This window comes from Hippopotamus amphibius, chromosome 8, assembly GCF_030028045.1.
Source record: "Hippopotamus amphibius kiboko isolate mHipAmp2 chromosome 8, mHipAmp2.hap2, whole genome shotgun sequence".
NCBI lineage: Eukaryota > Metazoa > Chordata > Mammalia > Artiodactyla > Hippopotamidae > Hippopotamus > Hippopotamus amphibius.
In genome coordinates this window covers 50,451,791-50,477,147 of record NC_080193.1, presented here as the reverse complement: position 1 = coordinate 50,477,147, position 25,357 = coordinate 50,451,791, and the positions used below count along the sequence as shown (strand labels likewise).

Here is a 25,357-nt window from a genome sequence, read left to right as displayed (position 1 = left end):
GGCAAACAGGATGTTAAAGATGAACAGGGTCACAATGAAAGGACAATAGAATCAATTTAAAGGGTTCCCACTGGCCAAAGATAGGGCAGTTTAAACATCAAAAGGGATAATAACCACAATTGTTTAAAACACACCAAATATACAAAAATCCATAAATGTATAATGATATGCAAAAAATCCTCAATGGTTACTTCTGGAAGTTGCTAGGCAACATTAGTCTAAAATCAATAAAGGAAGAGAATCAAGATTTATCCAATCTTTCCTATATGAAGCATGGTTCAGGATAACTTAACAGTAGTTGTGTAAAAGTTTTCCTTAAAGAATTCTAGCTAATAAATGCAAAAGGAATGACCCTTGGAAAAATCACCATTTTACAACGCCTAATGAAATACCCTACCTGGGCAATAATCATACGAACATTCAACCACTACCTAAAGACTGATGAGAACTTGAGTGCACATATTGGCAGCATCCGAAGTAAGACTTGCAGCCATTATGGGTCTCATGTTGTGATGTCAAAGGAAGTGCCCAATAGCACCCAAGGCATTTTCTCCTAAAAACTGAACCCATATCAAATCAAGACTTTACATCTAACTACCATTTTACAGGAAATAAGAGAGACAAAGGAGCAAGCTAAATGACATCTCAAGGAAGTAATTAGCCAAATTCAGAATGTGTGTGCTGTGGATTGAATGTTTGTATCCCCTCAAAATTCTGTTAAAATCTTAACCTGAATGATTAATAATGGTATGAGGAAGTGGGGGCCTGTGGGATGTGATTAAGTCATGAGCATGAATCATGAATGAGATTAGTCGCATATAAAAGAGATTTCAGAGAGCTCTCCTGCCCCTTCCACTTCGTGAGGACACAGCGAGAAGACTGCCATCTAAGAACCAGAAAGGGGTTCACAACAGACACCAAAAACAATGGCTCCTTGATCTTGGGTTTTCCACTCTCCAGAACTGTAAGAAATGTTTGAACCACCTACTCTATGGTAGTCTTGCCATAGCAGCCCAAAGACAGCGTGATATATCCTACGTGAAAAATGATTTAATTTCTCCAACAAATCAAAAAAGGGGGAGGTGGGTAACTATGGTTAAGGAAGAAAAGTGACTTAAATGTTCTAACAAATGTAATGTGTAATCTTTGATTAGATCCTAACTTAAAAAGACATCCTCGACAACTAGGGGAATTTGAATATGGACTGGGTGTCAGATGATTTTAATGAATTATAACTGATTTTATGAGATATGTTAATGGCACAGTGATTATATTTTAAAAATTAAAAGTCCTTTTGAGATGACTACGAAAGAATTTATAGGTGAAATCACAAGTGGCTAGAATTTGCTTTAAACACTGGAATAAAAAATGTTTGGGAGGGGGTTAAGATTGGCAAAATTTGGTAACTGTTAAAGGTAAGAGATGGGTACATGAAGATCCATTATACCTTTCTCTCTACTTTGTATATGTCAATATACACAATTTCCACAATAAAAAGATTAATTTTTAATTTTAAAATACATAATATATCTCAAATTTGATGAGCATATTTGGCTGAGGAATTAGACACATTACATATGCTCCTGGATAACAAAATTATAAAATATCCTCTTATTAACTGATTTTACTTTTTTCAAAAATAGGGACAAGTTTGTGGTTGGGTTTTGTTTTTGTTTTTTACGCTGCTTAGATATGCACTGTTAAATTACAATTTAATCAGATGTTCTTTTGTCCTAAATTTTATTATACAATAAGTAAAAACCAAATTATTTATTTAAAACTAAAATAAAATTTTAAAGATAGGCTTATTTCCCTGTCAACATTAAAAGAGACTTCTTTGCAGTTAAACTACAGAATGCTAATCTTAAAAAAAGGTTGTATAAGAGTGAAAAATAAATGGCCTATTGTATTCCAGAGCCTAATTCGAAAAAGGCTAAACATTTATTTATTCACTGGATACAATGTCAATGTCAACTATTTACTTAGCTACCATGTGAGATGACCAGCAGTATTACATTGCTTCTTTTGACATTTAAGTTCATTTTATAAATGCTAGTCTTCCTTTTGCCTTAAGATAGGAACATGTAAGTTGAAACACATTAATTTCTGAAAAAAAGTTTTTACACGGATCATTAACCAAACAGAATAAAGTATCTATACAAGTTGAAAGAAAAACTAGCTAGTGAATTCAAAATACCACATTACTACTGATAGGTCATCAATAAAAACAAAATAAAATTTAACTAAAGGCAGTCACTGTATACATATACTTCACAATAATGTTTGAATCGGCAAACATATAAATGTCCACACACCCATGCATGTGTACCATAGTGATGTGTACATGAAAACTCAGATCACTTTCACTCATCTCTCCTAAAGCATTCTCACTTTCTACTAAATGGTGGCAAATGGTTTTGCATCCTAAATGGCTGTTCCATTAGAAAATAGTATTTCTAAAGACAGAAATTAATTTAGGAAAAAAACAACAAAGGAGCCACAAATATTAAGAAAATATGCATGTATCTCATTTGCTAAATAACCTCCCTAAAAGATATAAGAAAACTGTATGAAACAACAAAAAGAATATCCTTTCAGTTTCAACTTGAAGTGACACTAATTCGTTATCAAAGATAAGATAAATGATTCAACAATATTCAAAATACTGCTTTAAGTAAGCATGACAGATAGTAATGATGAGAGATAATATAATAATAATGTTTCTATAACATATCCTATAATCATTCCTAGGCAAGAATTACATACCGAAGTAAGTTCTGAGGATGCAACCCATATCACATCAACAAGTAGGAGAATGACAATCCCAAGAGCCATTCGCCTGCGCTGAGTGAAACCACTGCCCTGGGAATTCATTCGGTTCATGATAAATACACACACCATCTGCAGTCTGTTTATAGAAAATACGGATCACATTAGAGAGGATGTTTTTAAAAACTAACCATATAAAAATAAGAAAATCAGTATAACAGAAATATCTGACATTTGTTCAGCTAATGTTCAGTTTGAAAATCATACAGTAAAAAAAAAAAAGTGTTACTTACCTTATTTTAAAGGCCTTTCTGAGATCTTCAAGAGCAATGCCTGAAAACTCGGCAGATCTGAGTCTAAACGGAGGTGAAGAACTCAGCGCACCTAAAAACCAACCACAAAATAATGCTTATGAAAACATGAGCCACTCAAAATAAGATTCATAAGCTCTTTTTCACTCTTCACCTCCAAAATGAAAGCAAATGAAACAATATCAAAGTGTGTAAAATATAATTGACACTTTTCTCTAGACTTCCATGGTATCTACTGTACATTTCAAATTATACTCCGAGAAGAACACGGTACAGGAGGAAAAAAAATAAAAAAGCAACATTCAACAAACAGCATGAAGAATAGTTAACTACTGAAAAACAGCTTGATAATAGTTTCATAAAGACAGAACTGCATTCGCCTCCCCTGCCTCTCTCTCCAGAAGTTCCCACCCCGGGGACAGCGTCTAGACACGCGCCTGTTTCTAAGTGTCTTTCCCTCCCTGATCTCGAGTGGCGCTGGGTGATTTGAGAGGAAGTGATTTGTTGTGAGTCTGGACGGCACGTTTCCAAGCACCTCACGTGGTAGAGGGAAAGGATCCTCCAGGCTTCCCCACCCACTCCTGTCACTGTGTCTACTTATTTTAGATCGAACGAGTCATTCACGAGGTGGGTGTGGAAACAGCTGTTAAAGGGAATCTTCCTTTTTCGGAGGGGGAAAAAAAAGTTAAACCAGTGACACCTCCCCAGGGAAGGAGACGAAAGCCCTGAAGCGGCGGCGCCCAGGCAGCTTCCTCAACCGCCAGAGTCTGCCCCGGGCTCGCGCGCCCCTGTCAGCCTCCCCCGACTCGGACCCCAGACACCGTGGCCCCGTCGGTCAAAGCACGTCGGCTGCTACCGAAGGCTGGAAGGTGGGGCTGATCCAGGGCCCTCCATCCCGGCTTCGGCTCCAGGTGATTTCGCGGCCCTCCCGTGCCTTCCTACCTGGCCTTCCTGCCCCGCGAGGGTGTCGTGGCGGCACCATGAGCGGACCCGGCCCGGACCCGCCGCCGCCAAGGGCCACGGCCGCGGCCTCGGACTCACAGGGCTGTCGCGGCGCCTGACATTGCGCTGCGCTGGAGGCCCAGCCCCTGAAGCCGCGGTGCCCCTCGGGGCGAAGCTGCCGACGCCACCCGGCTCCACTCGACCCAGGAGGGCGGGGAGCGGGCAAGAGTCAGGAACCGCGCAGGCAGCGATGGCCGCGGAGGCCCGGAGCTGGCCCCTGGCCCCGGCCCCGCCCCCGGCCGGCCTGCCTGCCTGCCTGCCTGCCTGGCTTGCCAGCCCGGCCTGCGGCCCCGCCCCCGGCCCGAGGGCGGCGGCGTGTGAGCTACGTCAGGGCGACGCGACGGCGGCCGCGGGAGGGTGCGTTTCTAGGTTGATTTGGCGGCGCTGGGCACCGAGCGAGGAGATGTGGCTGGGGTGGCAGAGAGAAGAGGAGATAGGGAAAAGGGAAGCAGGGCGAGGTGGAAGGAGAAGAGGGAAGCGGGCGTGGGTGGCTGGGGCGGAGCGAAGGTCAAGGGAGGTGGTGGAGCCTCCAGATGGCCCCGCACTCAAACAAGAGCGAGCAGCTCCATTTCTTACGAGATCTGGTCAGGCAACCCTCGCTATTCCTTTCTCGAGAAGAGGCCCGAAATCAGAATGGCTTCGGAGAACTTGTGCTTTCTGGAAACTTTTTTGCATGTAAAGTAGCTCCCAGCCCTGGGAATTGGAAGCTTTGTCGCTAGGACAAGCTACTTCACCTCCCTGACCTTCAGTTTTCTGATCCGTAAAGGGGGCATGATAATGGTACCTGCCTCATGTGTTAGTTTGTGTTTATGCCAGTATTACATGAGCGTACAGATATGAAGGGCTTAGATAATTCATGGCAGGTAGAACACAAATGTTAATAATTATTCTACAGATTTTTTCTTAATCATCTTTTCAATATCCCATTAAAAAAAAAGGCCCGCCAGCGTCCTGATTTGTATTTAGAAAACGAAAACAAGACTAAAAGGTTCTGTAACTTAACTGGAGTTGTCTACCACTAGCGAATTTGTAACATCTGTATGAGATGATTCGAAGAACTTTTATAGTCACAATGTAGTGCATTTCTTACCTTTTTAATTTCTCGTTTTATTGAAATTGTATTGAATTTTTTCAGTTGACTAGTAAAACAATACCAGTGGACATTTTTGTGTTAATCTAGTCGTTTCTAGATTAACTTCTAGATAATGAGCAGTCAGCATCAATTGCTAATAAGTTTATTAGAAATTTCTAATAAACCATCAGCATCAAACTCCTCCAATAAATTATGCAGAACGTATCATGCAGAATAAAGAAATATTAACCATTTACTTAAAATTATTAAGGGAAATTTGCAGACATTAATCAAAGTATTTCAGTACCTTTATTCTTTTTTCTTTAGGGTGTCAGGCTCATAATATGCTTAAGAATTTTTACGTTACATTTATGATACATAGACGAAAAAAATAGTAGCATTATGAATACCTCCCAGGATCTGCGAGTCAGGAAAATTAGGTTCTAATTCTTAATCTGACCACAATTTGTCGTGTAATCTTGAGGACCGTTATTCTCTCTACCTCAGTTCTCCATCTATAAATATGCTGATACTCTTATCTGTTTCTTAAATAAATAATGCAGATTTAAGTATTTTTGTAAATGTACATAAATTACCATTATTACCATTTATTTCCAGAGCATCTGCTAAAGGAGACTGCCTCTAATCCTAGGTTAATCTTCCACTGACCTTTTTTCCCAGCACACTCTGAGGGAGATTCCACTGGACAGCTCTGAGTCAACAGGCTCTGGTGTGGTTTCTGTGCTGTGGCATCCTGACCTCAGACGTTTCTTTCTTTTGTTCCCTTATGTCTTACCCAAGGCCAAGTCCTTAGTAACTTCAAAAACTTAGGAAGCTGCTTTTCCATATGCTAACTTTAGCTCTTATCTCTGTGTGATTAAGTCTTAAAAGCAGGTATCTTTACATTTCCCTCCCTACCAAATTCCAACTGTCTACATTTTCAAGTATAAAATCCACAAGAGCAAGGATTTTTGCCTATATTGTCCTCCGCTATATCTTTAGCACCTAGAATAGTGCCTAACACAGAATTGCAGTCAATATTTGTTGAATGAACTTGAACATCCTGCTGTCTCTTGACTTTTTTAAACCTGTTTTCTTCCTCATCTTCATTTCTGTTGGTACCACTATTTCCGTAGTTTCACAGGCTTAAAAGATGGATCTTTCATTTTTATTAATTTCTTTTTTTTTTTTTTTACAGTCCAGGTCTTTTATTTTCTTTACACCCATCATGCCATGGATTCATAGGGAATGGGCTCCAACAATTCAGGCTCCTTTCCATTGGCTCTCATGAAGTGTGTTTCTCTGGGTTGAACAGGGTGGCACTTCAGCTGAACCCAAGTACCTTTATCTTTGGCTTCCTTCTTTTTTCTGATCATTTTCCTTTTCTCGTTTCAGGAAGTTATCTTGGCTCTTAGAGTGCTTAATATGCTCAATATGCACATTAATCCTCTTGACAAGAATCTTGCCCTTGTTTTTTTACAATGATGCCAACAGCATGCTGGGTAACGTTGACTCTTCCAGTTTTGCCATGGTAACATTTGTGGGGCATTCCTTTTTGAATAGTGCCTGTTCCCTTGATATCTACAATATCACCTTTCTTGTAGATTCGCATGTATATGTGGCCAAAGGAACAACTCCATGTTTTCTAAAAGGCCTAGAGAACATGTAGCGGGTGCCCCTCCTCTTCCCCTTTGTGTTGGTCATTTTGGCAAATTACTGAAAGATGGTGGTTCCGGCCAAAAGGAAGCTGATTTCCTTTTCTACTCTTCAAAGTATATCACTCTTCAAGTTCTTTTGAAATCTCTCAATAGTAAACCCTTAAGACTCATCAGTTATTGTCTGACACCTTAAAAAAATCCTCCGAAATATAGAGAATATAATTTCCTCGGTGACTACATTTGTTGCAATATGAATATAAAAGCAAAGTTGTGTGAGAGTGTACAGGGCGGTCACTAGTCAACCAAATCCTGTACACCAGTATCAAAATCACATTTCAAATTCAAGCCTTAGTAAAATTACAAGTGGCTGTGTCATGAGACTTTGGAGCTTCCAGTTAATGGTTGAAACCACTTATAAATTCTTTGAATTCCAAGTGTGGAAATAAAGAACACTCAAATGAGAACAAGCAAAAGAGATTTATTCAGAGCTTGCTCTAGCAAGGCAGTCAGCCCCCATCACTTGAACTTGGCAGAAACTCAGGCAGGCAGGGAAGTTTAAAAACTTTGCTGTGGAAGAAGGGAAAGGCTTCAGGTATGCCCTGATTGTTGGCATGGGGAAACAAGGAAGGCTAACCAGAAGCAAGGCATCCTATGTGCTTAGTTAGGGGTGTATGTTTGCCTTTCTCTGTTTGGTCCTAAGTTGGAAACAGAGCTAAGACTTGGGAAGCTGGCAGGTATTGATCAAGTCCTGGCCAATAGTCTACTATTATACCTGGTATGTTATCATCATATTCTCTTTAGTACCTACCAGAATGCTGGGCACACAAGCTCAATAAATACTTGATTTGATTTGTATGTAACACGTGGTCTAATGGATTGAGATTCACAATTTTGTTTTTATTATTGTACACAAGAGACTGCTTTTGAATTTGAATTACTGCATTTCACAGGGTAAATCATATGCTATAATGGAATTCATAACCTTGGGAGTTTCTGGGATACCTAAGGTCCTAAGGGTTTATTGTGTACAGTCAAGTCCCAGATTTTAAAGGGTTTACAGGCAGGTCGGAGGAGCAAAATAGCAACAGAGATTTGAATAAAAGTTCCAAGCATCCATAGAATAGGCATCCCAAGACAATGCTTGATCCTTGATGGCCACTCATTGCCATGACCTTGAGCCCTTGACAGGAGTTCTGCAGGCATGATCTCCTCAGATAAAAACAGTATAGAGAAGGCTTCAGAAAATAGGTAGATCTGAGCTTCATTTTAATGATGGGTAGAATTTTGATGGGGGTGGGGTACAGGAATGATTTATTTTTTAAGAGAGTAAAAGAATGCAGGCGTAGGAGAGGAAAAATTCTTTTTTCCTTTTACCCTCCTAGATTCTTCCACTGGGGTCCTATAAAATTAGACTGATAACAGGCAGATTAACAAGGGAAAAACAGTTTATTAACACAGGGCACATCATTTGGGAGAAATCTCATTGAAGAGTAACTCAAATGCATGGTTAGAACTTGGGGTAATATAGCATCTTAAGAAAACAACAGTAGTTTGCAGAGATGTGACAAAGGAAAAGAGTTTCAGACTTTCAGGAGCAGCAACCCATGAGAAGGTAAATATGTGGGGGCAGCTAATGGAATAAGGCTTGTTTGTGCAGGTCCATCTTGACTTTCTGTCTTCTTCATGGCTGTAAAACTGCCCAAGGAGAGGGGATGTATGCATTGCAGTCCATTTTTCAGAAGTTTCTTTTAGTCACGTAGGCTTCTTTCTGCATCTTTTGATTCTCATTTGCCTCCAGCTCAAAATAATCCTTATGCCAAAGTGATATTTTTGGGGGGTGGCACATTCTAGTCCCCGACATGAACAAGAGAAAAAAATGTGTCCAGAGGCAACTTGTAAAACACTTGGCTGAACACAGCATATATGTAGAGAAGCAGTGGGAAATAAGACAGATCAGGTGAATTCCGGGGAGATTACAGCATGCTGTGCAGATCAGGGAGTTTGGGCTTGTAATTTGTATGTGAGCAGAACTTAAGAGCTTTTAGAGAAACACTTTAGTAAGAAATTATTGTGTCCACTTGTTGTCTACCAATGTGGTAGTATTGGCAGGGCACTACATAAGATATTGCCCTCAAGGAAATGTTATAGACAAAAATGATTATTGAATTAAGGCAGGTGTTCACTAAGCTAGAAACATGTACTTGTCTAGTATCATCTTAGCACTCTACTACGCTGGATGCCAAACTGATGCTTATTTTGAAAATGGTCTCACTTGAGTACTACTTCTTTTTATATCTTACTGGTGAAGGCATAATTGGTAAGGAACTAGATAAGAAATAAGAGCCCCATCTAATTGATGCTGAGGAAGTTAAAATGGCACTGTCCATACCCACCCTGTGCTTTCAACCTGCTGACCAGCTCCCCGCCAGCTGAGTGGCCTATGCCGGCAGGTTAAAAGCATGGTAATAAGGGGCTCATTGACAGCCACACCCACTTCCCAACATGATCTTGATCTCCTCAGCTTCTCACTTGTTCTCTCATCTCCCATCTTGGTCTGGTGATCTGCTCCCGATACTTGATACCTAATATCACTCTCCCAGTACAACCTTAGCTCTGTCTTCTCTTATCATTTGCACCAACACCTGTGCTCCCATCTGCTGCGAGGCAGTAAATGAACAACCCAGCCTGAGTCTCACAGTCCATGGAACACTTCCACAGCCCATGTGGCGCATGAACAGCCTAGGTTGCCTCAACTCCCAAATGAGAAAATTTGAAAAAAGCAAACTGAGGCCATGATACGTATAACAGGTTTTTAGATGTGACTCTTTGTTTTATCTTCTGCTTTGAGCAGAGGCCCCCAAACACAGGATAAACAATAAGTAGCAAAGACAGTCATGTTCTAAGCTTAGGCATTAGACTGTAAGGGGACACCCTAACCCAGTTTTACTGTCAGCACACCACTCATGTCCAGGCTGTATATGTAGGCTAAGAATCCATGAGAAGAGTCTAAAGATGGGAAACTATGCATTTGTTTGAAGAGGGTTGTCACATGATCTGAATATTTCCATCAGCATCCCTGTAGGGATTGAGGAGGTGTGCTTCTCCCCACCTCAAGACAAGCAAGGCAAGCACTTCAAGAGAGTATTCAAAGGTCTTGGCACATATTCTCTTGAGTTTAAGGAACATAAGGACTGGCACCTGAGTCTGGGGGCAAGAGGATGCAACTAGGTTCTTACTGGAGCCTTGCTGCTCTGTCTACAGCATAAGGAAAGAGAATTCTGATAGGAATGGCCTGTGTTTCAGGCAGAAAAATGAAGATGAATTTCTCACAGGCCAGAAGTGGACCACATAGGAAGGAGCCATATAGGGTTTCTTAAGAGTGACTCTACCAACTAGGGGTGCCTCGAGGGATGAGGTGTCCCTAACAGAGAACTACTCAGGGGAAAACTTTAAGTGATCAAGTAGATGAGATAGGACCATGCCAAGGAAACTACAGGAAACATATTTCTCAGCAGAAGCACGCCATGCCAAAGGTGTTCTGGTAAAGGTTTAACAACCAGATCTCCAGGAGAAGAGTCCAGATTTGTAGTGTTTCTGCCTTCCATGGTATGATTCCTTGGCTCCTGACTCCTGCCAGCCAACCTCAGGCTACCAGCATGACATCACTAAACATGGAAAAGATGTACAATAGGACACAACTGTTAAGTGTTTCCACCATGCAGGTACAATATACATAAGTAAATTCAAGACAAGAACATAGATAATAGTAAAATGTAATTAAGTAATTAGGAGCTAATGAGTATTTATTATCTTTGATTTGAAAACATTTAATTGTAAGTTTATATATAATTTAATTTTTAATGATGGCTGGATTTAACAACCACACAAAATTCCTGATAATTGAACAATTGGCTCTTGAGGGTTGGTACAGGCAAACTTCAGTATATATCACGTACCATTTGCAGAAGGTACAGATGTCATATGACAGCCAAACCAGTCAGGTCAGACCTTTTCTGTCCCTTCCCTGCCACGTCCCCTATCCACGAGAGCATCAGACACAGCTTGGTTAGTGACAGAAAGGAAGTAAAATAAGATGGGGAATAAAGAAAGCAGCCAAGCTTCCCTCCCAACTGCAGATTTTCAGGCCTGAAATATCCCTGGGCTGGCAGAGAGGTGAAGCTCAAATTGAATGAGTCAGGAGTTATATGATATTATTAGACTAAAATGAACTTTATAACATCTAAAAGTATCCAGGAAAGCTAAGCAACATGCCTACTATTTCATCCTGGGGCAGCAAAGAACAAAGAAAAATCAAGTTTATAGGAGAAAAGGTGAGAACGCATAATGTCATTTTATGTTCGTATCCTACAGTCATTCAATAAACAAATATCCTAATTATGCATTGCTGTGTAACAAATTACTCTAAAACTTAATAGCTTAAAAATCATTATTTTGGGACTTCTCTGGTGGTCCACTGGCTAAGACTCTGCACTCCCAACGCAGGGGGCCCAGGTTTGATCCCTGGTCAAGGAACTAGATCCCACATGCCACGACTAAAGATCCTGCATGTGGCAATGAAGATCCCATGTGCTGCAACTAAGACCCGGTACAGCCAAACAAATAAATAAAATTTTTTTTAAAAATTATTATTTCACAGTTTTTGTGAGTCAGGGTTTGGGAGTGGCTTAGCTCAGTGGTTCTAACTCATGAACATTTCTTCATGAAGTTGCAGTGAAAATGTTGGCTGGGCTGCCATCACCTGACGCCTTGACTGGGGCTGGAGGGTCTGCTTCCAAGATAGCGACCTCACATGGCTGTTGTCAGGAGGCCTCAGTTCCTTGCTAGTTGTTGGTCTCAGTTTTTCCCCAGGTGGGCCTGTCCACAGACTGCTTGAGTGTTCTCATGACGTGGCAGATGGCTGGCTTTCCCCAGAGCAAGCAGTGTGAGGGCGAGAGCAAGGAAGAAGCCATACATAATGTCTTCTATGACCTTGGAAGATACACCATTGTTTTCACCATATTCTATTTGTTAGAAGCAAATCACTAAATCTGTGCCCCATACATGGGGGTGGGGTAGAGGGATGAAGCTCCACCTTTTGCAGGGAGAAGTGTCAAATTTGTGGACATATTTCAAAGCCACCACAACCAAAAAACACATCTAAGTGAATAAATACATACGTGTTTGCTACAGTCAAGTCATCGCCAATCAAGATGCAGGCGTTTGTAAATTTACTGAAGGTAATTTATTGAACTGACTCTTTTTATCTTTATGTGACAGGAGTACCAGCTTGAGTCTTAGAGTCATTCAGAATTATCTGGGGACCGCTGGCAAACTGACAGCTGGGGTACACAAAGACTGAGGTTTTTCAGAAAAATGATCATAAGAGAGAAATATTCAGGGAGCAAGCCTATGGCCCTGTAAGAAAGTCTTGGCCCCCAGAAAGAAGGAGCAATTCTAAATAAAACATGGTATTAGTCTCATTTCTAACATCTCAGCCTCACTGCAAGACAACAATGATGCTGAGAGGCGGAAGCCCTCTATAGTGCTTATGTTCACGTACATGCATATTCCTGGCCATACTATTCACAATGGACAAGGGAAGCAGACTGTCTTAGTACCTTCAGGCTGCTGTAACAAAATATCACAGACTGGGTAGCTTGTGAACAACAGAGATTTATTTCTCATAGTTCTGGGACTGGGAAGTACAGGATCAGACACCAGCATGGTCATGTTTTGGCAAGAACCCTTTCCCTGGTTCACAGCCGGCACCTTTCACTGTATTCTCACATGGGGGAAGGAGTGAAGGATCTCCTCTTATTAGGCACTAATTAGGCAATGGAGCCTCTTTTATTAGGCACTGATCCCATTCATGATAGTTCCATTCTCATGACTTAAGTACTTCCCAAAGGCCCCACTTACTAATACCATCACAGTTGGCATTAGGATTTCAACACATAAATTTTGGTTGGACACAAACATTCAGACTATAGCACATGGGAATTCCCTGGCTGTCCAATGGTTAGGACTCTGCACTTCCACTGCAGGGAGCCAGGGTTCAATCCCTGGTTGATCCCTGGCAGGGGAACTAAGATCCTGCAAGCCACACAGTATGATCAAAAGATAAAAGAAAAAACAAACAAACAAAAAACAGACTATAGCACAACCCACGTGTCCATCAATAAGTGGATGAATAAATTGTGGTATATATATATATATATCAGAATAATACTCAGCCAAACAAAAGAAGTACTGATTCATGCTACAACCTAGATGTACCTTGAAAACATAATGCTAAGTGAAAGAAGCCAGACACAAAAGGTCACATATTGTATGATTTCATTTACATGGAATATCCAGAAAAGGTAAAACCCTAGAGATAGAAGGGAAATCGGTGGTTGCAGGGCCTCAGGGGAGCAAGAATTGGGAGCAACCGCTTAATGAGCAGAGGGCTTGCTTTTGGGATGATGAAAATGTTTGGGAACTAGATGGATGTGGTGGTTGCACAACAGTGTGCCACTGAATTGTTCACTTTAAGATGGTTAATTTTGGACTTTCCTGGTGGCACAGTGGTTAAGAATCCTCCTACCAATGCCGGGGACACGAGTTAGATCCCTGGGCCTGGAAGATCCCACATGCCTTGGAAAAACTAAGCCCGTGTGCCACAACTACTGAAGCCCACGTGCAGCAACAATGACCCAACACAGCCAGAAATTAATTCATTAATTAATCTAATTTATTTATTTATTTTAAAAAATGGTTAATTTTATGTTGTGCGAATTTCACCTTCATTTTAAGAATTGATTAAAAAAAGAAAGAGAAGCCTTGTATGTGAGGGCAGGTATGAAGCATCTAGAGACTACAGAAATCTTTGGAGGGGGTGTAGTCATATTTTAGGGCACTGAGACCCAGCATTACCTGTGTGCACAGGTGGGAGTCCAACCAGTGAAACTAGTAGAGCTGCTACTGTGAACTTGGACCCACTTAAAAGCCTGGGCAAATTCAAGTTTACAACAGAAGGTGCTGAGAATAATGTCCTTAACATGAGTAGTTCACACTTAGTAATTCATGTCACAGAAGCTCAATTAGTCCAGTCCCTATTTGAATTTTGAGAGCCCTTTGTCAGGCGAAGGCAGGATTGTATATTTTGGAGTCAGGAAAGAGCTCCTCGGGACTTCCCTGGGTGCAGCGGTTAAGAATCTGCTTGCCAATACCAGGGACACAGGTTGCATCCCTGGTCCAGGAAGATCCCACATGCCAAGGAGCGACTTAGCTGGTGCGCCACAACTACTGAAGGCCGAGTGCCTAGAGTCCATGCTCCACAACAAGAGAAGTCACCACAATGAGAAGCCCGTGCACTGTGCACCACAACAAAGGGTAGACCGTGCTAGCAGCAGCCAGAGGAAGCCCATGCACAGCAAAGAAGACCAAACGTAGCCAAAAATAAATAAATAAAATAAATAAATAAATTTAAAAACGAAAAAAAGGAAAGCGCTCCTCTCTCCTTTGGTGAAATTAACTCATTCATGAAAAGATTCAGCCTACTGATGCTAGGAACCCTAAGAAAAAAAGATCTTTATGTGTGGCGATCTAAAATAACTGAGCTTTTTCCTTAATAGCTAGCAAATCTCCATTAGCCTGCCCATTACTTTAATTTGCCTCGTTTATTCCTAAGAGTGTTACGTGGCTACAGGAACAACCATCTCACCTCTTTACCTTATTCCAAACCGAAGGAGAGAGTGCTTCTGGGGAAGTGATTCTATGGAATGGGGCCTGCTTCTGTGGCCAGAGTTAGGATTTTCCTGAGAAACCCTAAGATGATTCTGGGACCTTTGCTTCAGGCGAGACTTCAAGGGCCTTGTTTTGCTCCTAGAGTTCACAAAAGACATGTTAATAAGCAAGGTTTACTCATAATGTAATAATTTTTAAATATTTAAAAGTGCCTTTTTATGCACAGGACATCCTTTAGAAAGTGTGCAATACAGGTTTGTACAAATGTGTGTATATATATTAACTATACTAAATATTTTACGCCATAAGTTCATAATGCTATAATTCTTAGTAATTCAGAGGAACAAAATACTCTAGAATTATAACTCAAAACATATTATAAGTCTGAAAAGGTACTGTTTCCTATCATAGGCCCTCAAATGGCAATGGATCAAAAATTATTCATTGATGCTCTGCATAGGACTATTGCTGACAATGTGGGGAATATATATTCATTGACTCCATAAATATTTACAGGGCACCTGCTATGCCCCATCCTCTATGCAAGGCACTGGACTATCTTAGAATAACCTTAACTTCAAGGCACTGGAGATACAGCAATAAACAAAATAAGTAAAGCCCTTGTATTCTGGAGCTTATTTGCTAGAGGTGGGAGGTAGACAATAAATAAGCAAACAAAAACAAAAATAAGTAAATATAGATTATGAGAAGTGCTCCGAAGGAAATAAAGATGGAGGTGTGAGAGTAACTAGGACAGACCAGTTTCCAGTGATCTGTTAGGGAAGGCCTCTCTAAGGAGATGACTTTTGTTCGGAACACTGAGATTGAACCAGTACTGTGAATAGCTGTGGGGAGAGCAACCTAATGGAGGAAACAACAGGTGGTTTAAGAAGGAAGACCAGGTGCAGCTGCAGCCTTGGTGGGCAAGAAGATGTATGAAATGGGAGTGAAGAGGTAAGTGCGGGAAGACATTCAGGAGCCTTTCTGAAACCTTTTTCGAGGTTCTTTATTACTTAGTGCAGGCACAGAAAAAGCAAATTTTTCTTTATCTTTGGGATGTAATGGAATGGTGAAAAAGCAGTCTTTCAGATCAATAACTATTAAAGGCCAATTAGCAGGGATCATATTAGGTGATGGGAGGCCTGGTTGTAAGGCCCCCATTGGTTGTATAACTGCATTGACTGCTCTGAGATCTGTTAATAAACGCCATTTACCAGTTTTTTTCTTTATTGGAAATACTGGAGAGTTCCATGGGCTAAAAGATTCTTCAATATGTCTTCTTTCTAACTGTTCAGTCACTAAATCTGTTAGAGCTTCTAACTTTTCTATGGTTAAAGGCCATTGCTCAACCCATACAGGTGTATCAGTTTTCCAGGTCAATGGGATTGGTGCTGGGGGAAGCAGTAAGCTTTTACGAACAGTGGCCACTAGTGAAAAGACTGATATCCAAGACCTTCTCTATTTGCATTACCTTCAGCTGGAATGGGAAATAGTTTCCCTTGATGATATTTACCAAAACCTAACCCTGGCTGATAGCCTTGATTTACTAGCATTTCTTGACTTTGCATACTATAAGTATCTATCGTTGGGATGTGGATTTCAGCCTTCCATTGTTGAATTGGAAGGTCTGCTATATAGGGTTGTAAGTGGGCTGGCTGCCCATCTGGGCCAATACAAGGCAATATTTTAGCACTTTGCTGCAAGCCATGAGCTCTACCTAAACCTACTACTGTAATGTCTGCAGGACAAGTAGGCCAGCGAGAAAGCCAATGATTACTGCTTATAATTGAAACATCAGCACCTGTATCTATTAATCCTCTAAAAGCTTTTCCATTTATAGTTACTGAGCACGTCGGGCATGTTTCTAAAATTTTTTCAGAGAGGAAGACTCCGGCCTCTCCTGTGCTTCCAAAGCGTTTCATTCTCCTTACTTTTGTACTATTGCCAATCTTATAATATGGCAGAATAAGCAACTGTGCTATTCTATCACCTGGATGGGCTTTCCATGGAACCGAAGTTGATATCATCACTTTAATTTCTCCAGCATAATCATTATCAATCACTCCAGTATGAATTCTAATTCCTTTTGATGTTAAACCAGACTTTCCTAGTGTTAAGCCAACGGTTTCTTTTAGCAAAGGTCCAGTAATTCCTGTCCTGACCAATGTTGGAGTTTCTCCAGGCAGTATAATAATAGATTCTGCACAAGGAAGGTCTAAGGCTGCGCTGCCTGCTGTGGCTGGTGATAATTCCATGGCACTGCGGAGTATTGGGCCATTTCTGCCTGTTTCTAGATCTGATAGGCTCCCTTTGGTTGCAGGGCTAGGAGTGAGCCCCGTTGATAGTTTCCCAACAAGGGGGTTCCATCCTTACGGAAGTTAGATTTACACTGGCTTGACCAGTGAAATCCTTTTCCACATCTTGGACAAAGTCCAGGCTGTTTTTGCCCTTTGATTACATTATCTTGAAAATTAACAGCCCTTCTATCCACTCTCTTCCTACATTGTTTCTTTGTATGTCCTTGTTTACCACAGTTAAAGCATTTCCCTGGAAATTTGTTATTTATTTTCAGTCCAGCCATAGCTTGTGCCATCATTGTTGCTTTAAAGCTCTCAGTTCCCACTCCCTGACACTCTAATATAATCATTTAATGTTCCCTTTCCTTTCATAGGTCCAATGGCCTTCTTACAATCTGTATTTGCATTTTCAAAAGCCAATAATTGCAAAATAGTATCAGCAGCCTCAGCATTAGTGATCTGCCGCCTGATAGCCTCCTGTAATCTGGCAATAAATTCAGTATAGGGCTCTTTTGCCCTCTGCATGATTTTTTGAAAAGAGACACGAGCTTGTCCTTTAGCTTCTATTTTCTCCCAGGCTCTTAAGCAACAACGTCTCACCTGTTCTATGGCCTGATCTTCCATCAGAATCTGATCTTAAACTCTGCCCCAATTTCCACTACCTATCAATTGATCCAAGGAGATAGGAATCTGCCTTGCTTGGTTCTGGTTTGCCATAGTTTCAGCATGATTACACCACCAGGTTTTGAACTGTAAAAATTCTCCCGGGGCTAATACTGCACGAGCCAACGTTGCCCAATCAGCTGGAATCAAACGAGAGCCTTTGGCTACTCCCTGTATGATACCTATGGTGAATGAAGAATTTACTCCATAATTTTGTACTGATTGTTTTAATTCTTTCAATATTTTGAAGGGTATCGGCTCATGTACTGCCTCATAAATTCCATTGGGATTATTAGGATCCACTCCAGGTGCCACCCTTTCATGAATAGTTACTGGAAATGCCATTTGCATAGCTTCTAGATCTCCCTCTTGTCTAGCCTGCAAAATGCCCTTCTGTAAGGGTGATAAAACTGAGTGTCCTTTAGACACAGGAAAGGTATAAGCTCCCCCAGGTGGCATTAAAGAGGGTGGAGGAGGGGGCAGTATAGGAAGTTCGCCCTCCTCCACAAGTAAGGGAGCCGAGGGTCTTAATCCCTCAGCCATTTACATTCCCTTTTGTTTTTCAGTTTCCTCTGGCATCGCATATGCCCATCGGTCCTCTGACGGACCGGCTTCATCAAAGCTATCATCTGAGCCTTCAGGATCCCATAGAGGCTCTAATACTGACTTAATCAGAGACCACATTGAACAAACAGAAACAGGTATGGGAGTCCCTTTAGAATAGTTTTTTAAGTTTGCTCCCAACCTTATCCCTAAGTACATAAATCCAGTGTTAGCCTAAAGAAGGAAACCACATACAATATTCTCAATTATTTACAGAATTTCTAACAATCGACCTTCACTTGCTTTTTACAAGACCTTCATTTGCTTTTTACTCCACCTACCCTTAGGAGCTGCCGTAACAGGCATACATCTGGTCGATATTAATCTGAACTTTATTTCCCATATTTTACCCCGAACACAAACTACCCAAGAGATTTACTTACTGGCAGGATTTTTTCAGAGGCCTCTTACTCTCCTCTTGGGGGCTTCACGGCACTTCCCAATCCTTTATTTTTATCAATTTCACTTTCCGTGAGCCTTCGTCACTCAAGCCTTTCAAGCCCCACGTTGGGCGCCACTTGCCGAGACCAGCTCGGTGACTCGAGGTGAGTGACGGGTGCCGCAAGCTTGAAGAAGACACAGACACAGACTGAAGAGAAAAGTGGGACTGGGGGGCTCAAGACCTCTCGGATCAAGAGCCTTGCTGACATCCCACGTTGCTTTTATTGGTTTCTCCGCTAACATTCTCAGGTTATACCCGTAAACAATCAAAGGCCTCACATGACTGGGGCAATTATCTTTGTTTGCCTCCTGGGTCCGAGTTGAGCAGGTGTGGATTTGAGCTGGGCATGGAGAGCAAAACAGCCCTGGGGGCAGGAGACCTCTCTCAGATATTAGGGGTCTGTGCCCCACCCCTGTTGGCCCCTCTGCGACTGTGCCTGTCTTAGGTTGTTCCTCCTCTGAGGAATCTTACCCGTCTCTGGCTAACCAGTCATCCTCCAGGGCCAAACAGGGTGATATAAGGAAGGCTCCATGCACCACCCCTGTTGGCCCCTCTGCAGCTGTGCCTGTCTTAGGTTGTTCCTCCTCTGAGGAATCTTACCCGTCTTTGGCTAACCAGCCATCCTTCAGGGCCAAACAGGGTGATATTAGTCTCCACGCCCCGCACCCTTAGCTCCTCCACTGCTCAAGCAGGACATTCTGAATCCCATCGCTCGGCCCACATACTTTAACATTTTCAAGGTTTCAGAAAGGCTCCTGAATGTCTTCCCACGGGTAAGTACCAGCCAACACGCAGAGTCCTGAGGCTCGTGGGAAAAGTTTGAATTTCCTTCTCAGTGCAATGGGAAGCCACTGATCAGTTTTAAGCAAGGGAGTGACAAAATTCTGGGTGATATAGTTTTCAAAATCACTCTGGCTGCCATATGAAGAATGAATAGGAGGGTGGATACAGAGAAAAGGGAAAAATTAAAAGATTATTTTGGGGAGTCCTGAGGGAGATGACGGTGTCTTGGACTTGATAAGGAGTCAGGAAAATGTAGAGACATGGAGAGATTTGAGATGTTTTGGAAATAGAACTGCCTGATGAATTGGATGTGGTATTGACATGAAGAGTGCTAAATACCCTCTCCACAGTGGAGACTGTGTGTCTTTAGTGCCTAAGAGATTACCTTGAACATACATACATTTGTTCAGTGAATAAAACTTGCTAAGCATGTAGAAATGTAGGAACCAAACAAGAAATACAGGGTTTGGCCTGAGGCTACCCAGCACTGGAGCTTACAGGCTCTTTGGTGGGGCTAATGGAGGACTCCGGAAGGGCTCACACCAATGAGCACGTCCCAGAAGCCCTGCCACCAGTGTCCCTGTCCCCGCCGTGAGCCACAGCTGCCCCTCCACCTCTGTGGGCAACGCTCCAATACCAGCAGGAAAGAAAAGGGTGAGGGACTTCCTATGTGGTGCAGTGGCTAGGAATTCGCCTGCCAATGCAGGGGACATGGGTTTGATCCCTGCTCCAGGAAGATCCCACATGCCACAGAGCAACTAAGCCCGAGCGCCACAACTATTGAGCCTGTGCTCTAGAGCCCGTGAGCCACAACTGTACAGCCTCTGTACTGCAACTTCTGAAGTCCACGTGCCTAGAGCCCACGCTACGCAACAAGAGAAACCACGGCAATAAGGAGCCCACGCACCATGATGAAGAGTAGCCCCTGCTCCCTGAAACTAGAGAAAGCCCGTGCACAGCAATGAAGACCCAGTGCAGCAATAAATAAATAAATAAATAAATAAATAAATAAATAAATAAATTTATTAAAAAAAAGAAATACAGAACAGTGTTATCAAATCCTACTTTGTGTTTTATCTTTAAGAGTCACTAGTGAACATCAAAGATAAAACTAGTGGTCAACTATTCCAGGTTGAGGGCGTGTGAGACAAAATAGAATTAATAGGTGGCAAAGTGGAGCATAGAGTTGCCCCAGCTAGGAAATGGGGTGAGTCAAGAACCAACTAATGATAGGTGTAGAAACCAAAAAAATGCCTTGCAGGAGGTAGGGAGTGTACATCCTGTTGAAAATGTCCTGAATTTGCCTTCTAAAAGATACATTTAAATCTCTAGTTCGAATTTTTTGAAGCATTGAGTTATTTGCATATATGGAGATTGTTAGGCTAGATTTTAAAAGCTAAACCTTGCAAAATCTAAAATTTCCAACTTCCCTGGTGGTCCAGTGGCCAAGACTCTGAACTCCCAATGCAGGGGGTCCAGGTTCAATCCCTGATCAGGGAACTAGATCCCACATGCTGCAACTAAGAGTTCACATGCTGCAACTAAAGACCTGGCATGCTGCAACTAAAGATTCTGCAGGCCACAACTAAGACCCGGCACAGTCAAATAAATAAATAAATAAAATATTAATAAATAAATAAAATAAAATAGGTCACCTTCACCTTCCCAGGTCCTCGGTATTGTGCTTTCCAGGGTTTTGAACTGCAGTTCACTTAAGAATTAAGATATAAAATAGGTAATTTCTTTTAAAAAAAAATTCTTTCGGCCACACCATGTGGCGTATGGGAACTTACTTCTGCGACCAGGGATCGAATCCATACCCCCTGTAATGAAAGTGTGGAGTCTTAACCACTTGCCTGCCAGGGAAATCCCAAAATAGGTAATTTCAGAAATCTGGAATTTGTGGGTGGTGAGAAGACCAGGCAGCCAAAACTCTCAGAAAATCCTCATGTGCGTATGACCTTAACTTCAGCTGTTCCTCCTGCCAGGAGTTTGCCTATTAATGTCTCCTTGGAGCAGCTGTTATCACTGAAACAGTAAGCCTCTTGAGGTCATTAAGTATGAGAAGGACACGTGAACAAGGAAAATTGGAAAAATGTGGTTAGAGTCCGCTAAGCGTTACCATCTTAGCAAAAGTTAATTTTTATTTTTTTAGAGCAGTTTTAGGTTCACAACAAAATTGAGTGGAAAGTACAGAGAATTTCCTTGTATTCCTCCCACCCAACTTCTCCCCTCTACCAACATCCTTAACCAGATTAAGACAGTTTTTTAAATTTGGTGATTTTACATGCACACAATTTTTCATGCCTCTCTTGTCTGATAAAGATAAACAAGTTAAAAGATTGTTTCACACAATGTGTATTTGTTGCCGCTAAGATAAGTCTCTGACAATTCAGCATGAGTATCCTTCAATTTTCCTCGAAGACAAGCTTGATCACTGCCCCATGGGTGCCCAAAGCAGCTCCTCCGCTATTCACATAGACTTTCCTGCTGTTGGTGGGATGTGTCAGCTGCCTTCATCCCACCACCTTCCCAGCCAGACTTACATTGTCAGTGATCTTTTTTCCTTAAGTAAATGAAAAGAATAAGTCTCCTGAAACTAATTGTATGCCATGCTGGATTTACCTGCGTGTGTCTTATCACTGGTCAACCAGGGCTTTGAACTTTGATCAAAATGTAGTTTCATCATAAAGATTACATGGAGTTAACCCAACCCTTTCTCATACAATTCCTGGGAATACCTGTCGTGGAGACAATTCAGTACAAACATATAATAGTAGGGGTGATTAAACAAATGAGCAGAAATCTAGTGCTTTGATTCCTTAGCTTGCTCTTTATTACATACTTACTTTGGGCCAGATGTGGTACTTGCCACACAATAGTAAATAAATCAGCAATGGCCCCTATTCTTGAGGAGCTCGGTCTAATGTGGTTGTTCTCAAAGGACTGATTTAATCTCCCCACAAAGAACATTTGGCAACATCTGGAGACATTTTTTGGCTGTTACAATAGGAAAGGGGCTACTGATCTCTAGCAGGTAGAGGCAAGGGAGGCTGCTAAACACACAGGACAGCTCCATAACAAAGAAGGTCAACAGTGCTCCAAATAGCCACAACCCCAAAAGTCAATACTGCTGCAGTTGAGATACTTTGGTCTAATGAATGGAAATAGGTTACAGATTTACTGAACAGTTTGTTTGGGCTTGATATAGACATCTCAAACCTGCAAAGCGTGGTAGATACAGCCAATATCAAAAGAATGCACAAGGATGCACAGATGGTTTTGCTCGCTGTGATGTTTTCAGATTCTAGTGCAACGATTCTCAACCTAAGGACCAATGTAGAATTCCACAGAGAGTCTTAAAAACTTTCCTTGACCAGTTTGCACTTCTAATAGGTATCCAGTAGAGAACTCTGGAGCACAACACAGAGAGTTGGGGGCTAGCCCAGACCCTACCATACTCTTCTTTTCCCTTTCTTTTTTTTTTTCCTTTTTTAAAAAAATACATTTATTTATTTATTTTTATTTATTGGTTGTGTTGGGTCTTCATTGCTGCACGTAGGCTTTCTCTAGTTGCACCAAGCCCTAGTTACTCTTCGCTGCAATGCGCAGGCTTCTTATTGCGGTGGCTTCTCTTGTTGCGGAGCACGGGCTCTAGGCGCGTTGGCTTCAGTAGTTGTGGTGCACGGGCTTAGTTGCTCCGTGGCATGTGGGATCTTCCCAGACCAGGGCTCAAACCCATGTTCCCTGCACTGGCAAGCGGATTCTTAACCACTGTGCCACCAAGAAAGTCTGTCTGTCTGTCTTTTATTCCTTTCTTTCTTTCTCTCTCTCTCTCTCCCTCTCCTTCCTTCCTTCCTTCTTTCCCTCCCTCTCTCTCTCTCTTTCTTTTTCTTTCTTTCTTTCTTCTCTGAATTCCTTGAGCATTTAGGCAACTCTATTTCACATTTTACTATGTATAGCTTTGAAGCTCTAGTCTAATCATTTTATGAATGGAAATATTATCTTCTCAAGAGATGACACAACATGAAATTTCAACTCTACTTCTTTTTGTCCTCCCTTGGCCTAATGTAATGCTAACCATTTAACAGGTGCTAAATAACTGGTACTTAGTAACTTAAGGGAAGGAAAGACTCATAAAAGCTCTAAATATAGAGAAAGGAAGAAAGGGGGAGTCTCAAATATGTCATGACAACTAAGCACAATGCAGTGGATCAGAAAGGGAAAATGCTATAAAGACTATTACTGGGGCAACTGAATATGGACTGTACATTAGATGGTATTATGGTGTCAAAGTTTAATAGACTTGGTCATTGTTGGGTGGTTATATAAGAGAATGTCCTTGTTCATAGGACATACATCAGGAAAGAGTCAAAGATTAAGATATCTGCAACTTACTCTTAAATGGTTCAGCAACACAAATAGTAGTAATAATAACGTGTATGTGCACTTATGTGTATATATAGATATAGACAAAGCAAATACGGTAGACTGCTAACAACTAGAGACTCTAGAGGAAGAGTGTGTTCATTGTATTCTTCTTAGCAATTTTTCTATAAATTTTTCAAAATAAAGAATTTACAGTTTACGTATATATATAAAATATTGCAAGAAATATTAACATAGGCTTGGCAGTTGCCTGAACGCATACAGCAAAGAAGAGTGAAAGATACTTTCTTGGAAGTTACACCTTTGCCATCTGCTATAAGCATGAGTTACTTACGTGGCTACAGTGGAAGCAGCAAGGTTCAAGTGTGAGATGGAATTAAGCCAATTAAGGAAGTGTCATGCCTTTCTGGTTAGGCAACATATGCCAAAGCTATAGTTGGATAAAAGCCTGTAAAACTTGGATGGAGAGATACTCTAGCTCCCTATTCCAGCTGAAGGGACAATGTCCAAATGCTTATTCTGACACTGTTCAGAAAAATTTATTTTTCCATTCCCCTTGAACCTCTAACATGGTAGATCAATGGAAGAACGTGGTCAAGGTAAAAGAAGCCTAACTCTCTTTTTTTCCATCCTTCAAGAACTGGAAATATTCTGACTCCAGTCCAATGCTAATTCTTTTAGACTACTAGTTTAATTTTTTTCTGCCCTGGCAGTCCTAAATACTCCGCATTTCTCCAAAGAGTTCTACACCCCCAACACCTGAAACCCTAAAAACTTTATCATGATCCAGAGTGATTCCAGACTATTATTTTTCTTAATTAACTAATTTACTTATTGGCTGCGTTGGGTCTTCGTTGCTGCACACAGGCTTTCTCTAGTTGCGGCAAGCAGGGTCTACTCTTCATTGTGGTGCACGGTCTCCTCATTGCTGTGGCTTCTCTTGTTGCGGAGCATGGGCTCTAGGCACACGGGCTTCAGTAGTTACGGCACAGGGGCTCAATAATTGTGCCTCACGGGCTCTAGAGTGTAGGCTTAATAGTTGTGGCACGGGCTTAGTTGCTCTGTAACATATGGGATCTTCCTGGAGCAGGGCTTGAACTGGTGTCTCCTGCATTGGCAAGCGGATTCTTAACCGCTGCGCCACCTAGGAAGTCCCCAGACTATTATATACTCTTATCATCTGCTAACAGTGAAGAAGTAAATAACTTATCATCTCCATACCCAAGTTTGGAACATCATTGATTGTTTGATTTATGGGGTCATTCCACAAATATTTAATGAATGCCAAACCTCCTCCTCTCCCAGCCTCTCACCATCTCAGGATATGGAACTGCCACTGGCCCTGGGGCAGTGTTAACCTTGCTTACCTCTTTTTTTATATCCCCAAGGACATCAACAAGTTCTGCCAGCTCCACTTTCAAAATATGTCTTAAGTCCAACCACTTCTCACACCCTCGTCCAAACCCCCATCACCTCTCACCCTGACAACCAAAATTGCCTGCTTGTGCAGCTGCTTCCACTCTTATCCTAGACAATCTATTCTTCAAACTGCCCTTTGAATGACCTTATAAAAATATAAATCAAATTATATCACTTCCATTCTCAAAATCATCCCACCATTCCCATCACACTGAATAATT

The 25,357-nt window shown here is 41.6% G+C and overlaps 1 protein-coding gene and 1 long non-coding RNA gene across 5 annotated transcripts in view; both read right to left on the bottom strand.

Moving 5' to 3' along the window:
- The window catches only part of SLC35F5 (solute carrier family 35 member F5), a 39,730-nt gene extending 35,384 nt beyond the window's left edge, over positions 1 to 4,346 (bottom strand). For all 4 annotated transcript variants that reach the window (XR_009055207.1, XR_009055208.1, XM_057746891.1 and 1 more), the window contains exons 1-3: positions 4,023 to 4,346; positions 3,063 to 3,153; positions 2,767 to 2,908 (exon numbers count right to left, since the gene is read on the bottom strand). Coding sequence is in view for 2 of the 4 variants with exons in the window: in XM_057746891.1 (XP_057602874.1) it covers positions 2,767 to 2,908; positions 3,063 to 3,153; positions 4,023 to 4,062 (273 nt within the window). In the remaining 2 variants the exon portion in view is untranslated. The remainder of the gene's footprint in view (positions 1 to 2,766; positions 2,909 to 3,062; positions 3,154 to 4,022) is intronic.
- Positions 4,347 to 8,249: 3,903 nt separating this feature from the next.
- Positions 8,250 to 25,357, bottom strand: part of LOC130859638 (uncharacterized) — a 105,826-nt gene continuing 88,718 nt past the window's right edge. Inside the window, exons 6-7 of the long non-coding RNA XR_009055235.1 lie at positions 14,526 to 14,678; positions 8,250 to 10,477 (exon numbers count right to left, since the gene is read on the bottom strand). This is a non-coding gene — a long non-coding RNA (uncharacterized LOC130859638). The remainder of the gene's footprint in view (positions 10,478 to 14,525; positions 14,679 to 25,357) is intronic.